The sequence below is a fragment of the Choloepus didactylus genome, chromosome 6 (genome assembly GCF_015220235.1).
Source record: "Choloepus didactylus isolate mChoDid1 chromosome 6, mChoDid1.pri, whole genome shotgun sequence".
Taxonomy (NCBI): Eukaryota; Metazoa; Chordata; class Mammalia; order Pilosa; family Megalonychidae; genus Choloepus; species Choloepus didactylus.
Window position 1 is genome coordinate 118898959 of NC_051312.1, and position 19486 is coordinate 118918444.

The window sequence follows — 19486 nt, forward strand, 5'->3', positions numbered from 1 at the left end:
AAGCAATTGACCATGATTATTATCATGTTTCCTGTTTTCATTTCATCCAGATGGTAACAAAAACCCAGAAGGAGTGATTTAGGATTAACTCTACAAGGAACTTTCTGACAAAAAAGAGTAAATTTCTGATGGTAGAATGAATTATTAGAGAAGACTAGAGAAACTTTTTTCCCTGTTATAATTAGGCTATAACTCCAAGATATCAAAATAACCATTGTCACTTAAGAGAAAATGCAAAAATGTGAAACACATAAAACAAGTTATATACAGGAAAAAAAAACAAGCTGTCATCAGTAAGTATTAGATTAGTTCAGCAAATCTTAACATACTCTGGCCTGACCTAAGAAAAGAGCAAGGATTGAGCTAAGTCCTAAAGGATAGATGGAATTTGGATTATTAGAAAGAAGAGGAAAACAGTACTAACAAAATCACTGTACACCATTTTGCCTCCCAGGCTGCTAAAAGTGGTTGGGTTGAATTGAGCAGTTGTTTTGGGTTCTCTGAACCACAGACTTAGTTTTTGTTTTTGTTTTTTTTCCCCCCTATACAAATGTTTCTAACAGTTCTTTCCTAATAGCTAGAAACTATAAACAAAGATGTCCTTCAATAAGTGAATGGTTAAACTAACTGTGGTAGGCTCACACAACGGAATACTACTCAGCAATAAAAAGTAACACACTACTGAGACACACAACCTGGTTGAATTTCCAGAGAATCATGCTGAGTGAAGAAAGCCCATCCCAAAAGGTGACATGCTGTCTGATTCCATTTATATAACATTCTTGAAATGATAAAATGATAGAAAAGGAGAACAGATTAGTGATTGCCAGAGGTTAACAAGGGGCTTGGGGGGTGGGGGTAGGAGGGAAGTGGGTGTGACTAAGAAAGGGCAATGTGAGGCATCCTTGTGTTGTTGGAAATGTTCTCTATCACCACTGTAACAGTGCCAATATCCTAGCTAGTTCGCAAGATGTTACTTCTAGAGAAAATGGGGTAAAAGGTAGAGGGGATCTATCTGCATGATTTCTTACAACTCTATGAGAATCCAGAATTATCTCACAATAAAACATTTAGTTAAAGAAATACTTTCCTAAACTTTTCCCTCATCTCTTTTTCTCTTTACCCAAGCCCTTCCTGATCACTGGTACAGCCTTAGTTTTTCAATATTAAAAACTAATAAAGAAGGGTGGGGAGAGCGAGGAGAATTAGATAGAGAAGAATAGAGTGGAAAAGAAATCCCAATGAAGAAAGAAGAAGAGTATCTACTATGAGGCAGGCAATACGTTTCCTCACAGACCACCCCCCAGGTTTATTTAAAGTAACAATAAGAAGAAAATAGTAAACATTTTCTGAGCACTTATCATGTGTCAGACATATTCCAAGCACATTATATTTATCAGTTCCTTTGATCCTCTGATGCCAGGAGGCAGGAACGCTTTCTGCTGTATCATGAGAGTTCCTTACAGTCCGTGGTCCTCTAAAACAAGGTGCTTTAAATCAAAGATTAATTTAATTTGGCCATTTTCAATGCTTCTTGTATTTATGCATCAATACAAGAAGAAATATCCTTTATTTTCCATGGACAATATATTCAGTCAGTTGAAATGTGAATTTTAAGTTACAGTCAGTACATTTCTACTGAATATTCAATACAGACTTCATATATATTTGCCTTATGTATGCATTTAAAAATTATTAGTATGGATGAGAAACAACATATGTAAATTTAAAACCCTATCTAACAGAATGAGAAATCAACTAATGTGTAACAAAGGAAGCATGCAGGATAATATCTGAAGAAAACCTCTTAAGAATTTAATAAGCAATTCCAAACAGAGTAAACTAGTGACCTAATGGAAAAAATTATCTACTGTAATCTTGCGTTTGTGGTAATGGCCAGTTCTATTAGTAACAAATAAATAATTGGGTTTAAGAAACACAGCTTCTATTACCTAAACTTCCCAGAAATTCGACTCTTTTAGAAAATTTTCACAATTCCCAACAACTCTGTTCTTTTCTCAGCCTTACTGAGCAGAAATTAATGACCTAATGGAAATTCCACTCCTGTTAAATACAAATTTCCCTCTAAAATAAGCAAGAATGCCTTTCTGGAACATTGGTTTCCCCACATGTCTCTTCATTGACTGAATAGGTATCAAACCATCAAATGGCTTTAAATATTAGTTAAATAGTAACATGTTAATCATAGTTGTAGAAGACTTTAAGAGGATATGTTCATTGGACTCGTTTCCATTCATATCTAATGATCAATAATTTTGTAATTCTATAAATCCTTGATTACTTACATGCATTTAACATAATTAATCATTGCAGTATTGCTATTGCTAAAACCATTTGAAGTTACTGAACAGTATTTTAGATTCTATAAAGTGGCTTGCCATGTCTTACCTTATTAGAACCTTATGACAACATTGGAAATCGTATGGGCAAATCATCCAGCTTCTAATACAGGCCTTTCCTACTGCTAATAAATAAGGGTTATGAGAAGGTAAAGAGTACCCAGAACTCTGTTTTTAATAGGCAGGTGTCCTAGTTTATAGTGAGCTAAGCCTTAGGCTTCTCTAGCTCGGTTTTTGGATACCCTGCAAAATGGATGTATACATTTCTCTGACATATTTATCTAATCTACCATAAAACATGGAACAGACCATTCTCCCAGAAGCTTGTAGAGTTTTATATTTAAAAGAAGTAGTCACTGATTAAAATGTTGATTTCTGCTGATCTCTCATTTACTTTCAGATTTTATTGGGCTTTTTATCGACTATTTCTATTTTTAAAAGCAGTTGAGTAATTTTCTAAATTCATGATGAAGGCTGTGTCATAGATAGAATCTGGTTCACGATGGGTTCACAATGGTTTCTTCTTACTAGCTGTTTCTTTCCATTTATTAGTCTCTGAAACTTGGCTTGTGGAGAATACACAATTTCCCAGTAGAGTAACATAGTAAGTATTTGTTGACATTTCAGAAGTACTTCCTGTTTTGTTTTATTCCATTCTGTCTGTATACATATATAAGAAGTCTGAAAATTTTGCTTGCGTTTCCTTAGCCCTGATGATCTCTTTTCATACTGTTTTCCACATCAAAGAGAGGGCAGACAACTCGTGGTACATACAGCAATAGTTGGTGTCATTTCCCTTTGCCTATCTCCACAACTCTACACACAAACCCATGCTCCATATTTCTGTCTCATCTGTCTCAATTCATACAGTGACCACCATCTGACATTTGTAGACATTTGCTGAGAGATTAGAAGGTATGAAAGGCATGGACGTTTTAATAATTGGAAGGAAATAACAGAATTCTAAGTAGTTCTGGGTATATAATTTATGCAATTGCACGTAAATCTATTCAAGGAACTGCACTAAACCATAGCTTTTATTTTTAAGGAAGGGTTCATCCTTTCTGATTTCAAAACTTATTACAAAGCCACAGTAACTAAAACAGTGTGGCACTGGATAAAGATACACATATAGACCAATGGAATAGAATTGAGAGTACAGAAACAAATCCTCACATCTATGGTCAACTGATTTTTGACAAGGGTGCTAAATATATCATTAGGGAAGGAATACTCTCTTCAATAAATGTTGTTGGGAAAACTGGATATCCACTTGCAAAAGAATGAAGTTGGACACCCCACCTGACACCATATACAAAAATTAACTCCAGAAGGATGAAGGACCAAAACATAAGAGCTAAAACCATAAAAACATATATAAATATAAAAAATATATATGTAAATTCATATAAAAATATAGGGAGAACTTTATAACCTTGGATTTGGTAGTGATTTCTTAGATATGACACCAAAAGCACAGCAACAAACTAAAAATAGATAAAATGTACTTCATCAAAATTAAAAATTTTTGCACATCAAAGGACACTATCAAGAAAGTGAAAAAGACAACTGCTGGTTTGGAACTGTTATGTGCCCCAGAAAAGCCTATGTTCTCTTATTCAGTCTTGTGGAGACAGACCTATTGTGGGTAGGACCTTTTGATTAGGTTGTTTACATTCATGGTGGGTCTTAATCCTTGCTGGAGTCCTCTATGAGAGGATAAAAGGCAGAGATATTTTGGAGAGAGCTAAGGGAAGCTAAAAAAGAAAACACCCGGGAGAAAGACATTTGTGGAACCAGAATCCAGGAGAAGAAGGACTAGCAGATGTTGCCATGTGCCTTCCCCAGTGACAGACAAACCAGATGCCATTAGCCTTTCCTCAGAGAAATTATCTTACTTTTGATGCCTTAATGTGGACATTTTCATGACCTTAGAACTGTAAATTTGCAACTTAATAAATCTCCATTGAAAAAGCAACCCATTTCTGGTATATTGCATTCCAGCAGGTTTAGCAAACTGAAACAACAACCTACATGATGGGAGAAAATAAATGCTGACCATACATCTGGTAAAGGTTAAATATCCAGAATATATAAAGAACTGTTAGAACTCAGCAACAAAAAGATAACCCAATTAAAAAATGAGCAAAGGACTTCAACAGATATTTCTACAAAGGATATATACAAGTGGCCAATAAACACACAAAATGCTGTTCAACATCACTGGTCATCAGAGAAATGCAAATAAAAACCACAGAGAGATACCACGTCACACCCACTAGGATGGCTATTATTTTTTTTAAAAAAAAACAACAAAACAAAACAAAACAAAAAAATGGAAAATAATAAGTGTTGACAAAGATGCAGAGAAAAAGGGACCCTTACACGTTTCTGTTGGTGTTGTAAAATGGTGCAACTACTGTGGAAATCAGTTTGGCCATTCCTCAGAAAGTTGAAAATAGAATTACCACATGACCCAGCAATCCCAGTTCTCAGTATACAAAAGAGGATGGCATGCTTTACATAAACAATCATAAAAGACAAGAGAAGGCACAAAAGCCAAAGACAAAGGCAAGGAAGTCCCAGAGGGCTAAGAGTGGTGCCAGAAGATTAAAGATCAGAGCAAGGTGAAGAATGTGGAAAATGCTGTGGGCGTCTTCATTTATGTTCAGGGTAAGAGAAAGGAGAAAGGTACAGCTCTATTTCTGGGGAGTGTCATGTTAAGTACAGAGAGAAAATAGAATTACTAAGGCCCTAGTTTGGTTCCTATCTTCTTGGTTAATGTGACTGTGAAACTGAAATTAAAGAAGATAATCTCATGAATGAGGTAACAGACTCTCATGTCCTGCACTGGCTTTATCACATCTGGAGTTTTCAGTTCACTATTTTAAGAAGAATCCAAAGATCATGAAGGATCTGGAAACAATATTATATTCATTTATGTATCCATGCATCCATTTTTTCTTCAGTAAACACTTCTTGAGCAACTTCTATATGCCAGGTCTTAGTTTCCCATCTCTATAACAAATACTACAAGGTGCATTGGGTTCAATGATGGGAGTTTATTGGCTCATGGTTTTGAAGCTCTGAGAAGTCCCTTCAGCAAGGTGATGTTTTCTCCCACAAGACTGTAGCAGTCTAGGAATGGTTACCACCCATCCTTGGAACTTTGGCTTTTCTGCCACATAAAAATGCACTTGGCAATGTCTTCTTCATCTTCCAGGTTCCATTGACTTCCAGCTTCCCCTGGGGCCTTCTATCTCCATGAGTGAATTTCATTTGGCTTTCAAAGGACTGCTGTAATCTGGATTATCCAACCTGATTCACCTACCCACACTTCAACTAAAAATAACATCTTCAAAATGTCCTATTTACAATGAGTTCCCTGCTGCTCTGAAGTGAATTCAAATATCTATACACAATTCTTAGCAGATTTATAGATGTAGTAACCGGAGCACAATCTGTAATATTAAAGGAAAGATGGGGAACAAGATGTTCAGCTGCTAAACAATTGGAAATTTTTCAAATATAAAGAAGGTGGCTTCTCCAAGCTACAGGTCAGAACAGATTAATGGTTATTGATAGACAGAAGTGATCACAAGGAACCAGCATGGATTCGCTGAGAACAATTCATTCTAGCTAACCTTTCATTTTTTATTTGTTAACTAAATGGTAAGGAAATTTATTTACTTGTTTATTTGTCCTATCAACAAAGAGAGACTTGTTTGCGTGCCTGCTATGGGTTTAATTAATGCTGTGGTAAGCACATCAGGAAGATAAAAGAACAAGTCTCTGGCTTCAAGGAACTTGGATTAATTCAAGTGACCTGGCCAATACAAAGAAGTTAAGGGTGGATGTTGGGGAGGGGATGTGGATGAGGAAAGCCTTCCAAGAAGAGACAATATCTGTGATGGGATTAGAAGTTTTGAAGAATGAGAGAAAAGAGTTATCCAGGTGAGGATTTTCAAGATTGAGGGAGTAACATGTAAAGAAATAGTGCATTTGGTAAATTGGGGGTAGTGAAGAGCTGTGTTTTAATCATACTGTACCTGTATTTTACCAGTTGACAAAGTCCATATGATGATGAATAACTTTTTGTGGTAGGTGAATTCCTGATGACTTAATAGCCCTTATCAAATAGTAAAAAGCAATAGACAGATGTAAATTAGGGGGAAGGTTTTAAGTGGTTTTGCCCAATTTTATTTTTGATGTTAAAAATAAGATCAAAATTATAGAATGAGGGAGAAATAGCTAACGACGACTAATATAGAATACTCATAGATATGAAGCTTTTGTTAACCCCAAGTTCAATGAGACAAAGTGAAGCAAATTAGGGCTACTAATTAATGTTGTAGAAGAGATACAGGCATCACATTCAAGATATTTCCTAAATTTGAGAATCTATCGTTTTACAGTCTTCGAAACAAGAGAGGCCCAAGTGACTAGAAAGAGCACTGGACTAGAACGTGAATTTCTGAAATTAAGTCTAGGATTTATCATACACTATCTATTCAATCTTGGGCAAATCTCTTTGGGATCTGTTTTCCCTGTCTCCGAAGAGTGAGGGTTGGACAAAATACTCTTTATTAAATTCTAGCTTTAAAAAGAAATTCCAAAAATAAAAATAGACTTCAGTATTTTGGCACTTACCCTTGGATCCCAAGTTCCTGGACCATAGTAGCCCTCAACAAACATTTTCTAAATGAATTAATCTCTGTGACTGCTATATAGGTCCCCACTATATCATGTAACTACCATGGGCAACAGGGACAGACAGGTAGGGAAAATGGTCTGCCAGACTTAGGTGCAGGTGGACATTCATATTTTAAGGTTGGTTCCTCTTTCTTTACTAAGTAGATGTGTAAAATCAGCAGTGGACAAAGTACATATTCTTTATACAATCTTTATTGACTTTTTAAAATTACAAAAGTGATACTGATTTTATCACAGAAAATACAGATGAGATTAAAAAAACTGTAATTCTATCACCAAGAAGCTATCATTTTTCATATTTTTGTGTACAGCCATCTTTTCCCTATACACTCACAAACACATTTCTGAAACACTATCATATTGAATACACTCCTTTAAAACCTGTTTTTTACTTTCCTTTGATAAAATAGTATGGATTTTTCAAGGCTGCATAGTACTCCATTGTGTGACTATACTACAGTTATTTAACCCATTTCCTATAGTTAAACAACTAGATTCCTTTTTTTTTCCCTACCTACAAACTATCTTATGATAAAAATCTTTTGAAAATTTTAAATTTTTCTTTAGGATAACTTCCTAGCTTGGTATTGCTGGGTGGGAGGATATGAAAATTCCTAGGCATGGAATTACTGAGTGTAAGGTTATGAAGATTATTAAGGCTTTTGAATATATCTTCCTAAATGGCTTCCAGAAAAAGACCATGTATGGCAATTTACACTCCCTCCAACAAAGTATAAAAATTCTTGTTTCCATACTCTTATGAAAAATGGGCACTATTAATCTGTAAAATCTGTGTCAACTTGAGAGGCAGAAGTGTCATTGTTATAATATGCACTTCTTGTTTTAATTTGTTTAATTACTTTAATAGTAAATCAACATTAAAAATAGGGCTATGCATAACATCTGCCATCCAGTGAACAAAAAGAAAATACTCAAAAGATTATTAGAAATCTCACAAAAGCAATATCAGTTATTTATCTGTTCATTTTCATTTATTCATTTGTTGCATTTATTTAGTGCTTTCCTTATACTGTAGACACTATTGGGCACTGGACAAACAAAACAGAAGCAAAAAACACAGTCCCTGCTCTCAGGAAGCTTCATGGTTTAGTTAAGATAACAGATATGCAAGTGTACTATTCTATTACAGTGTTTTCAACACTCTAATGAAAGTATACAAACAAGGTTGGTAGTGGTTTGAAAATTGGCAGAGAGGAAAGACTATTTCTTTAAAAATAATGAGACCCAGAATAAGGGAGGAAAAACCCTCAAAGACTACCTGAGATGGCAGAGATATGGAGTACTCCAGAGACAAAGAGAGGTGCTACAAGTTCTCATTAATCCAATCTTACATCATAAAGTTAAAGACTGAACTTACTATTATAGATTGACACATTCTAAATCAAAGAAGAATCAGTTTCCCCTATTTAGCTGGTGGCCTGTCAACTTTTTCAATTATTTTTGTAACATTGGAGGAGTCAATGTGACTATCTTATGACTAAAATTTAAAACAATTTACCATTTAAGAAAAAAAAGAAAGATTCATTAGTAAGGCAATCATTTAAAGCAAATGAAGCACCCATCCGCAGGAAGTTGGTTTTTTTTTTTTAATTAAGCTTTTCTATATTGTTTATCTTGTGGTTTGCCTCTTTCAAAAGCCAGCAACCTTAGAAATAACGTTAACATGAAAAACTCATGACTTATTCACCTCTGACATAACTTTAGAGTCTCACTGGCATTTCCAACTTATCTTAAAAGTCATTCCTCAGATCATGAGATTCAGTGGCTTCACAAATTTACTTTTCTTCCCGTAAGAGTTAATAGGTTTACTGGCAGATGCAGGAGTTGACATTCCAGTGGCTCTATTCTTTTCATTAGTCAATATCATTTATTCTTTGTCATTGAACAAATATTCCGAGCCTGCTACATTTAAAGCACAGCATTAGTTTTAGCATTTAACACACATTTTTAAGTACAATTATCAATATGCATATCAATCATACCCCTACTTCACAGAGAGGAAAAAGGAGCTAAAGTAACCTGTTCAAGTTCACACAGGCAGGAAGTAACAGAGCAAGGACCCTAACAGATCTTTTAACTCCAAGCCCAGGGCAATTCCCACAGCACCAGTATTATTATGTCTTCTTTATTTATCTCTTTGCTCCCTGTCTCTTTCCTCTCCATCTGTCTAAATAATGTCCTCAAAACCCACTTTCATTTCAAGTCTTTAGTAGCTACCTACCACTTCCTGGCTCAGGTCCAAACTTCTCAGGTGGGCTTTCAAAGACCTCTACCCAACTCAAGGTCTAAAATTATATTGTCCTACTCACGTTTCCTAAGATGCGCCACCTGCGTTTGCTCAAAGTATACCCTACCCTCATCAAAACAACCTGCTTTGAGAAGCCATCTTGACGTTTTCAGTCCACAGAACTCTCCCTCTTCTGAACTCTACAGCTTATTTATAATACTCAACTGATACTTAGAAAATGCTTAGTGGAATCTCTGATATCTTCAATCATGAAATAATTGTATTGTCTACTTAAAAGATACTGTGCCAGGCTATGTGAGACTACTCTGGCACTACTCAAACTTAAGTTCTTCTCACTTTTGCAAACATGTTTGACAAACTATTATGTGTCAGGCACTCTGCTAAATGCAGTTTCTACCCTCAAGAATCTTAGTCTAATGGTAATGTAGCTATATAAACTTTTTAGACATATATGCATATATTTGTCCATTCATTCGTTGATTAATTCAATAATCAAACTCCAAATTTGCTGGCGATATGCTGGCACTAGGGATACAAAGATAAATGAAACATGATCCCTGTCTTTCAAGTAACTTGCAGTTTAGGAAAAATAGACAGTTTAGGAGAAATAGACATGGAAATTTTTTCATTCATTCAATAAACATCTATTAGTTCCGTATTATGTGGACACAAAGTAGGGAACACCTATGAATGACATGGTCCCTGCTCTTAGAGTTGTCTCCCCTTTGAGAATCATAATCCTCAAAGGTGAGACTGGGAATTATACTCTTTTTAAGCTATGTAATATGGAACCATGGTGAAGCTTCATCCTATCGATATTCATTCATTCATACATTCATTCATCTATTCCAAATCTCTCTTGGTAGTCCTTACATAACACCCTCTTTTAGACCAACTCTAGATAATGAACCTAAGACAGAATTATCCTAACCATTACAGTTCTAGTATAAAACATTACCAAGGATACTTGACATTTCTCATCTTTTTCTAGATTAAAACAAAGCCAGTAACACTTTTGGCTTTTTATAAGGAGAATGAAGTAAAAAAATTTAAATAGAGATCTGAAGTTTCCTCCATTGCTTTGTTCAGGTGTTTGACGTGCCAAGGTGCAACAACGGAAGCAACAGTTTTCAAAACATGCCCAGTCAGATATCTAGGGGTTCCTCTGAGGTTTCTCAGAAGTGATAGTGGGGGTGAGGATGGTGCGTAGGGAAGATTCCTCACATCAACCACAGCATGTCAGTTAGCTTTCTGTTTGACATATTGTGCTTCTAATTTTAAGTAGCTTTTGGAAAGAATTTCTGCTACTTACATTTTTTTAAAAAAGGACTGGCTGTAATAAAATCAGATAATGTAATAAGAAATGTTCCCCATTAAGACATTATAGTATTTTGGTTTTATAATTCTTAATATTTACCTTAAAAATTTTTTTTTTTTATTAAGAGCCCTTCCTATGAGGTAAAATTGGCCTTTTTCTTTAAAGCCAGCTACAGCAGCTAAGATTTACTAAGCACTAGTTACCTGATGCCAGGTGATGTGCTAAGCACTCTACATTGATCATAGAATTTAGTCATCTTTAACATCCCCTTGAGCTGACCATGATACTATACTGACCAAAATGAGCAAATAATACAATTTAGTTTATATCATTGATACAGATTAATCTCCTACAAGACAATTGCATTTCTAAATATATCTGTTTTTGTGAATCAACGTATTTTTTTCCCATTTATTTTAATTCTACTTTGTAATGAATATTTCTTGGACACAAATTCATCTTACAAAATCCAATGGATCTGTTTTTCCAGATAACAGAGTAGCTAATACTTTCTGCATGCATTATTTCATTTCATCCTCAAAACTATCTTATGGCAAGGAAACTGAGGATCCAATATGTAGAAGTAGGAACCCTAAAACAACTGGAAGAGTAAGGACCATGTATGGGCAAACTTTCAGGGTGAAAAGTGGGAAAAAGAGAGAACATTTCAAGCCTCCATTTTAGCATCTCAAAACTTCTCAACAGATACAACCAGAAAGAGCTGCCCATCTTCACATTTCTTTCCTCTCCATTCCAGTGACCCCCACTCTCTACTGTTGTCAGTCAGTTATTTCTACTGACTGTTCTTGATCATGGAATGGAGACTATTAAAAAGAGGGGTGGGAGCAAAGAGGGAGAGCTAGAATCATCTCCATAACCATTTATAAACATGGTAATAAAAGGAAAGTCTCCCTAACTATAAGAAGAATGTGTGAAAAGAAAATAGGTTTTTGAAAAGGTTCCAATTCTGCTCTTATTTTTTTCCTGTCTTTTCATTCATGTTTTTCACAAACTAAAAACTAACCTAAGTACCAGGTGCTGTGATGGGCACTTATAGGTACCAAAGATAAATGAGTCCAGATTTCTATTATTGGGGAAAAGACAGGTAAAGGACAATATACTAAGTACTATAATATACTAGACCAAAGCATATTTAAAGCAGGGACTATATTTTAATCATCTTTGTAGCCTCAACTCTTATCACAGTGCCCAGAACATAGTAACAGCTCAATATATTTCTTGAATAAATTTTTATGTCCGAGGTTTGTTCTAACTGGCTTCAAATTTTCTTACATTTACACGTGTGGTGGGCCCTTTATATCAGGTCTAAATACAATGTAGTAAGCTACACTTGAGTTCCCTTGAACTTAATACATAAACGTATATTGTCAACTTCCTGTCCTAAATATCAACTACTAGTCTCATTTTATGTTTTACCAGCAAAAGAAAAAAGAGACTGTAAACTTGTTACTTGAGAATCAAGTACATTCATTAAATGGAACTGAATGTAGGTACTGTGTTTGGCTAAATTAATCCATACATAGCTCTTCACAATCTAGAAGCAAGCCTGCCCTCTAGTGCTAAAATTATCAAATTGAACCAGCTTTTATTTTCTTCTTCCAGGAAAACTAGCACTCCACATACATTCTGACAATGTTACACTGTATGACTGCAAAACAAAACACTTCTTTGCAAGAATTAATAAAATGGTATTCCACCTTTAATTTAATTTGCCATTTGCTTATATATTTGGTAACTCATCAACCTTGCTTTTTAGATTTCAGTGATTCTGTAACATTATAGTAAATGTTTGGCTTTTTTCACTTGAAAACTCACAAAAGCCAACCCTAATTTCACGAATCACTTCTTCAATTCTCTAGCTACCCTTATTTCCTAGGTGATTTCTTCCATGTCTTGGCTTAAAATACTGTTATATTCTGATGGCTTCCAAATATATATCTCCAGCCAAGACCTCTCGACTTAAATATCCAACTGACTACTCTACATTTCCCTTTGTATATCTAACAGAGATGTTTACTGTAACACAGTCAAAACTAAACTCTCAATCTTTCCTTCTGAAAGCTGCTCCTCTGAGTCTTCTCCATATCGGTAAACAACCACTTTAATCTTGGAGCTCTTCAAGTCAAAAACCAAGTCATTGCTGATTATCCTTTCTTTCACACCCTGCCCTTCAAAATATATTCAGAATTTGACCACTTCATACTAAATGTCCATTGCCCTTGCACTCATTCAAGCTACCACTTCTCATCTGTACTATTATGTTACGCTGCTATATAATATCTCCATTTCCAACCTTACTTTGATTAATACCCTAATTGCTTCCCATCTCACTCTATAAAAGTCTAAGCCCTTAAAACTGCCTACAATGCCTCACATGATCAGGCACTACCATTACTCCCAATCTCTCTAACTTCATTTTCTAACACTCTCCTCTTGCTCACTCCAGCCATCCCAGCCACACTGATCTCCTTTCTGTTCTTTGAAAATACCAAGCACACTAGTAGCTCAGGGTGTTAGCATGTAATTTTCCTTTTTGCCTGAAATTTTCTTTTCCCATATATCCAAATGGCTCAATCTTTCACTGCCTGTCAGGTCTCTCTGCCCAATGCCACTTTATCAGTGACCATTCTATTTAAAATAGCAACCCTATGTAACACATTCTCCCAGACCTCTTCCTTGACTTATCTTCCCTCAATAAATTTGTAACCATGTGATAAAACTATTTATTTTACTTATCAATTAAAAAGAAAAACCCATAAATGCCAGAGAATGTCTATTCTGTGCCCTGCTATATACTCAGTCCTAGAACACTGCTTGGCTTATAGATTTACTGAATCATTTAGTCTAAGAAGAATATGAATGAATTTGAATACAAAAACACAAGGAAAAAGAAAATAGGAAATCCCAGCTACTTCTGTCTATCTGGATGGTAAGATTCCTTGGGGGAAAAAAAGGCCTATTTTAACTAACTGTCTTTGTTGAAATTGCAATTTGCACTTACTAACACTAACACTGGTGCAATATCATTATCTATGTTACAGATGAGGAAACTGAAGATGACAGAGGTCAAGTGACTTGTCTACAAGAGAACCAATTAGGACATGGCAAAGAGGAAACTGAACTCCGGATCCTCTGATATTACTTCTATAAACTCTCTCTCAATATTCAAAATAACTTCAATGAATAATGTAGAGCCCTAAACAAATGACATTTCTACATTTGTAGATAAAAGTAACTTCATATGGACTAGCTATAAGCCATTTCATTTGCATGATAGAATAGTACAGGTAAAGTACTCTAAGTAAATTTCCTTCATTTGATTCAATACTCTTCTAAATTAATTATGCTCAGATTGATAAAGTAATAAAATTTAGTCTTAAATGACAAGCTGTTCAAATAAAACAATTAAGTCTTTCATCTTTCACAGTTCATATTCAATTGGCAGCAATCAAATGAAAGCAAATTTTCTTTCTACTTTCAAATATATGAAGGCTTTTATTTCCTAGAGAAGTAAATTGTGAGCAATACCCAATTATACACAAACACACGCTCCCTAGTTTTGGGGTGGGGGTGGGGAATCTGGCTTTATACATATCCATTTTCCTTATTAGCTTTGAAAAATTATTAGTATGAAATTTGAATATTTCATAATATCCACAAGTTTTACTTAATACTTAAAACCAATCCATGAAGTATGTAGAAAATTTTTCATTAACACTAACAGCAAAGTTAACAAAGTCAACAGCAGAAAAATAAAACTTATTCAAAATTACACAATTTGGGGAGAAGCTAAGAAATTTTTAATTAAACTGTTTTGCTGTAACTTTTCCATTTATAGATCATAGATCCATAAAATAAATACAACAAAACTACAATAAAATTGGCATTGTAAGACAAGATTTAATACTCATGTTAAAATCTAACCTATTAGAGTGTTACTAGATATTATGTTTGAAAAAATATTTAACACATGGTAAATCAAAACACAGGCAAAAATGAGTGATTTAGTAAAAGGTTCTAATGTATTACAAGGAACAAAATGTCTCATCCATCTGAAAAAGAAACTGGTCTAGGAAAGGAGCAAAGAAAGCACTATCATTACTTACAGGATGTGAAAGATTTTAAGCTGAGCGTAATAAAAATTTATGATCAGTTTTACTAAGATTGGTATTTGGGAAAAGGTAAATAAATGGTGCTTTAAAAAGTCAAAAGATTTGTTCCAATGAAGTAAGAGTTCATTAGTATAATCTCTAAAATTAAATATTAGTGATAATTCACACAAGTGTTGGGGCAGAAATTTATCTTTCCACTATCTATAGCAGTTTACCATACAATCAGATCACTTTTTGAGTTTCCATTGTACTACTCACAGGTAATTAGGTCTATTAATAAAAAAAGGAGTCTTATACATTCGTTAAAGCAAACTCTTAATTTGGTTGTTACCAAATAATCATGAAAGGAATACAACTACATGCATTAAAAAATTACATGACCTGGAAAATTCAATAATTCAGACTAGCTTTCTCATTGCAGAAATTAACGAGATTTTACTATTTCTCTTTTCTCCTAGACAGAAAATGATCCCTTCTTTGAAATGTTTACCTGTGATGATTTTGAGACTTATTTCAAGAAAAGAGAATTCCTTTTTAAGAATAAGACTAAGAAAGATAATTTTGTCTTTTCTCTGAATTGAACAAAGAAATACACTTATGTATTAAAACTTCCCCCAATTTATTTAGTGCTTTAGACATTTGGGAATCACATAAGAGATGTGCTGCAAAGCTTTAGACTAGAACTAAACTATACCAGTCTATTATTATCACAACAGTTTTAAGTACACTTCAAGAAGGAAGTAAAACAAATTAAGTAAGCATTCTTACTACCTGCTCCTTAAACTAAGCATATATTTCAATAAATCCTTTCATAATTTCACACTAGCAATTAGGCAAAAGCACATGTTTTGTTGAAGAAATACTTAGTTCAAAGTGAAATATTTCATTAGCAATATACTTCATGTCTTCTGACTATGAGCTACTCCATGTATCTTGCACTCCTTAAAAACACTAGTTATTTTTAAACCCCCCCCCCCAAGAGATGGCATTCAATATTGTTAAGATAATTTTTGGTTTACTAGATGAAAAGGCATTTGTATTTAAGAAAAATACTACTCAGGGTCAATCTAATATAACCAAAGAAGACCCTCAAATTCCAGTTTAACAAATACTTAAGAGTACTTCAGAGTAAAACCCAAATCAACAAAACCTATAATTTATACATAAAAATACTATTACTGTAAAAAATGTATTATGTCAATAAGTATCAGTAGCATTTAAGAAGCAAATCATTAAACAATAAAAGACAAACATGGTAACATAGATTCAGATCAGCAAGCAGCAACGCACCATTTTTTAAGCACACTATGTTAACTGAATCTCTGGCAATTTCCTAAAGATACATTTATTAAAAATTATTGGCCACAAGGCATGGGGAGTGGGAGATGGGCAGGAGGTGGGGTGGAAAAGAATGCGGCAGCCTCTCCATCTTATCAAAGATGAGAAGCAATACCTGGCTCTATTTTCTTCCAGTTGTATTACATTTGTATGCTAGTCTATAAGAAGCAAGTTTTCTCCATGTTATAAAGCACCGTAGAGTATTTCATTCCATACAAAGGAAACAATTCTGAAAATTTTACAGCAGTATTCCTGGAAGGCACTTGAAGCTAGGTAGTCAAAAGACGAGCCACAGAAGTTAGGAGACTTCTTTTTTACACTGCAGGCTCCTTAAGACTGTCCTCTTTGCTAATACTACTTCTTAATCATAATAGTTTCCCAATAAATTAAACATTGTTCAAATATAAATTAAGAAAAGAAGGACAATAAGAGATATAGCCAACATTCTGCTTGATGAATGAGCCAGAGTAAATTTGTCTAAAAGTAGGTGACTCTAAGGAGGTAAGAGAAATAGATGAAGCAAGAAGAGTAGATCAAGCATTGGCTGGGTAGGATTGGATTGCTGACTTTAAGGAAAGAAGGTAAATTTCCATTTTATTTTCAGACTCAAAAAGTCTTAAAGATTTCTTTGGATAAGTAAGCAAAGTAAGTATTTTCATATATTTTATTTTTGTAAGGTCATTTCTCAGCTTTTAGTGTTCCTTATTTTAATCAAATAACAAAGAAGACAAAGATATTACCATTATTTCAGACTATAAATTGACACCTTCTAAGTTTTCACTTAAATTGTTCTGGAATTAAACAATATGGACAATATTCTTCAAGTTCAGCATTTTTGCCTTGGGCAAAACAGTCAATTAAGTTTAAATGATTCAAAAGTCTAAAAATGTAAATGTTTCCATATAATGTATTTTATATTAAAACATCAGTCATGATGTTAATCGTAACACTGTTGGTATGCTCAGGTCTAATAAATTAGTGATTCTACTACATAAGAGAAGCATTTAAGGAAAATTTTCCTTATCTATAAGACATTAAGGAAAAAAATTGTTTTCCACTATTAAATCAGTGTTTACAAAGTTGTACAAAGTAATTTCATTAAGAAGACAAATAAAACACTGGCAATCATCTTCTCCCATTCTCCCAGCCCATTATTCAAAAAACAAACAAAAAACTTTACAATGCTATTCTTCCTTAAGTAAACAATACCAAAAATCACTCACTAAGCAAATTCACCATCAAATATAACCCTCATCCTTACCCTAATTCCTGACAGAAATGTCCTTATTATGGAAATGTACTTATTATGTCCTTATTTACTTCTCTCCACTCATACAATGAAACTAGTAATGTTACTGAAGTTGACTAGAGTGAATGTGAACAAAGTTTTCATATCATTAGGATTCTGAATGGCTTGAAAAGGAATGTACAAACAGCCCTGCTATTAGTCCAAAAGATACCTTTCACATAAATTAGAAAAAGCTGCCCTTTCCTCAAGATTCTTTATTGCTATCAGTCAGAAAATTGTAAAAATAATAATACTGCGATTAATACCAATAAATCCTTTCATAATTTCACATTAGCAATTAGCTGTGCACAGTCATGCACAGAGAGAATGCTTTCATGGTTCTTTATTCTATTATTTTCTTTTCCTATAAATCTTAACTAAATCCACATCAGAGCTAATGTTCTCTTAAGATGAAAAAAAATGCTCTCAATAGAACTCCTTATACCACAAAATGACAGTTAAACAGATCATTAATATATCACTAAAGCAATATTAACGATGATGATGATGATGCAAGTTCAATACTGGTCCTAGTTCTCTCATAAGGCTATCTGATTTTAAGGCTATTAATATATACATCTTGCTCTTTCACATATAAACTGGACTTTTTAACTGACAGAAATACAGAAACATAAAATTCACATTAAGAATACACATTTGCAATGCTGATTTATGTTTATTAACACTATTTAATGGTCAGAAACAAAATAACTGGAAATAATCTTTCCATTTCTAAACTCTTCAGATAAGACAACTATAGGTGCATAAGACCACAGCAGCTTTTACAAAAACCCAGAGTTGAAAGTTGTAGCACTTCCAATATCCAGAAATGTTTTTGATTAGCTGCATCAGGAAATCATTATCCCAGGAGTAAAGGCCAATAGTTATTCTTCCTAAAGCTGAATAGGAGATGAATGAATCATAACACCAGCAGACTACATTGCTAAATGTTAAGACTGCTTAAAGTCTTAAAAATTCCACAAATTCATAGTGAGTTAGAACCTCAAAAATCAGGAATTCAAGTTTACAAAAATAAATACCACTCTGACACTCAAGGGACATCTTCACTTTAAGGCCTTTGTCACAAATCTGAATCTTTATTGTTCTGAAATAAATGTTATAAACATAACTCAAAACAAAAACTTCAATATTCAGTCTCAGAAGAGGTGTGGCTCAATGCCCATCAAACGTAACAAGAAAACTTCCTTTAAAAAAAAGGAAAAAAAGTACTATGAGAAGTCTTTGATATGAATGAAAATGCACCCTTTGGATTTTTTTTTCCTCATTTCATTAGTTTGTATACACGTGGGAATCAAAAGGTTTGCATTTTCTTCACAATAGTTCTTGCTATGATGCTTGACGGACTTTTTGCCACTCAACAAATTCATCAAGAAGAACAGGCCCTAGAAAAGAAATAAACATTTTTTGTTAGAATTCACTGAAGTCACCTCTCCAATTATAAAACAAACTCCCCATGCGCTCTGTAATGACAGAAGCCTGAACCTGCCCATGTTCAGGTGTTTTGCTTCTATCTTCCCTCTTCTACTTAAAAGTGTTGTCTTTTTGCCTTTTCTTTTCTGCCCATGATGACAAAAGGGACTTTCCACAATGGATATTTATAGGAACATCCTTCTCAAGGTGTAAACATTACATGAATCCTCCTCCAATAACTAAGCCAATACCAATGTCTCCCTTTTGCTAATTCCCCATAGCATTTTTCCATTTAATTATTAAACAATCTGAAGTGCTCAAGATAATATTTCTATGTTATCTTCCCAGTAAGTATGTAAGCTTGCTGAGGAGTACTGGTCATATTACAGACTTATTTTGTTCTAGTAGCAGGACCTAGTACAGAGCTGAACACAAAGCAATTGCCTAATGAATACCTGACTAATAAACTGAGAACTATTTTTATAATGCAGGGGGTACAAACTCATCCTTACAGTAGCCAGGGAGATAATTTAAGTAGCACAGTGTTTATTTATTTTTAATGTAGGAAAGCTCATTGCAACAAAAAAATTATGTTTGTCCTATTTTTCTTGAAACATACAACTCTCTGCTCTCTTT

General features: G+C 34.1%; 1 protein-coding gene across 6 annotated transcripts in view; it reads right to left on the reverse strand.

Moving 5' to 3' along the window:
* Positions 1-7247: 7247 nt before the first annotated feature.
* Positions 7248-19486, reverse strand: part of DCUN1D5 (defective in cullin neddylation 1 domain containing 5) — a 35608-nt gene continuing 23369 nt past the window's right edge. For all 6 annotated transcript variants that reach the window (XM_037841238.1, XM_037841241.1, XM_037841242.1 and 3 more), the window contains one exon: positions 7248-18822. In XM_037841238.1, the coding sequence (XP_037697166.1) occupies positions 18767-18822 (56 nt within the window). In that variant the 3' untranslated portion in view covers positions 7248-18766. The remainder of the gene's footprint in view (positions 18823-19486) is intronic.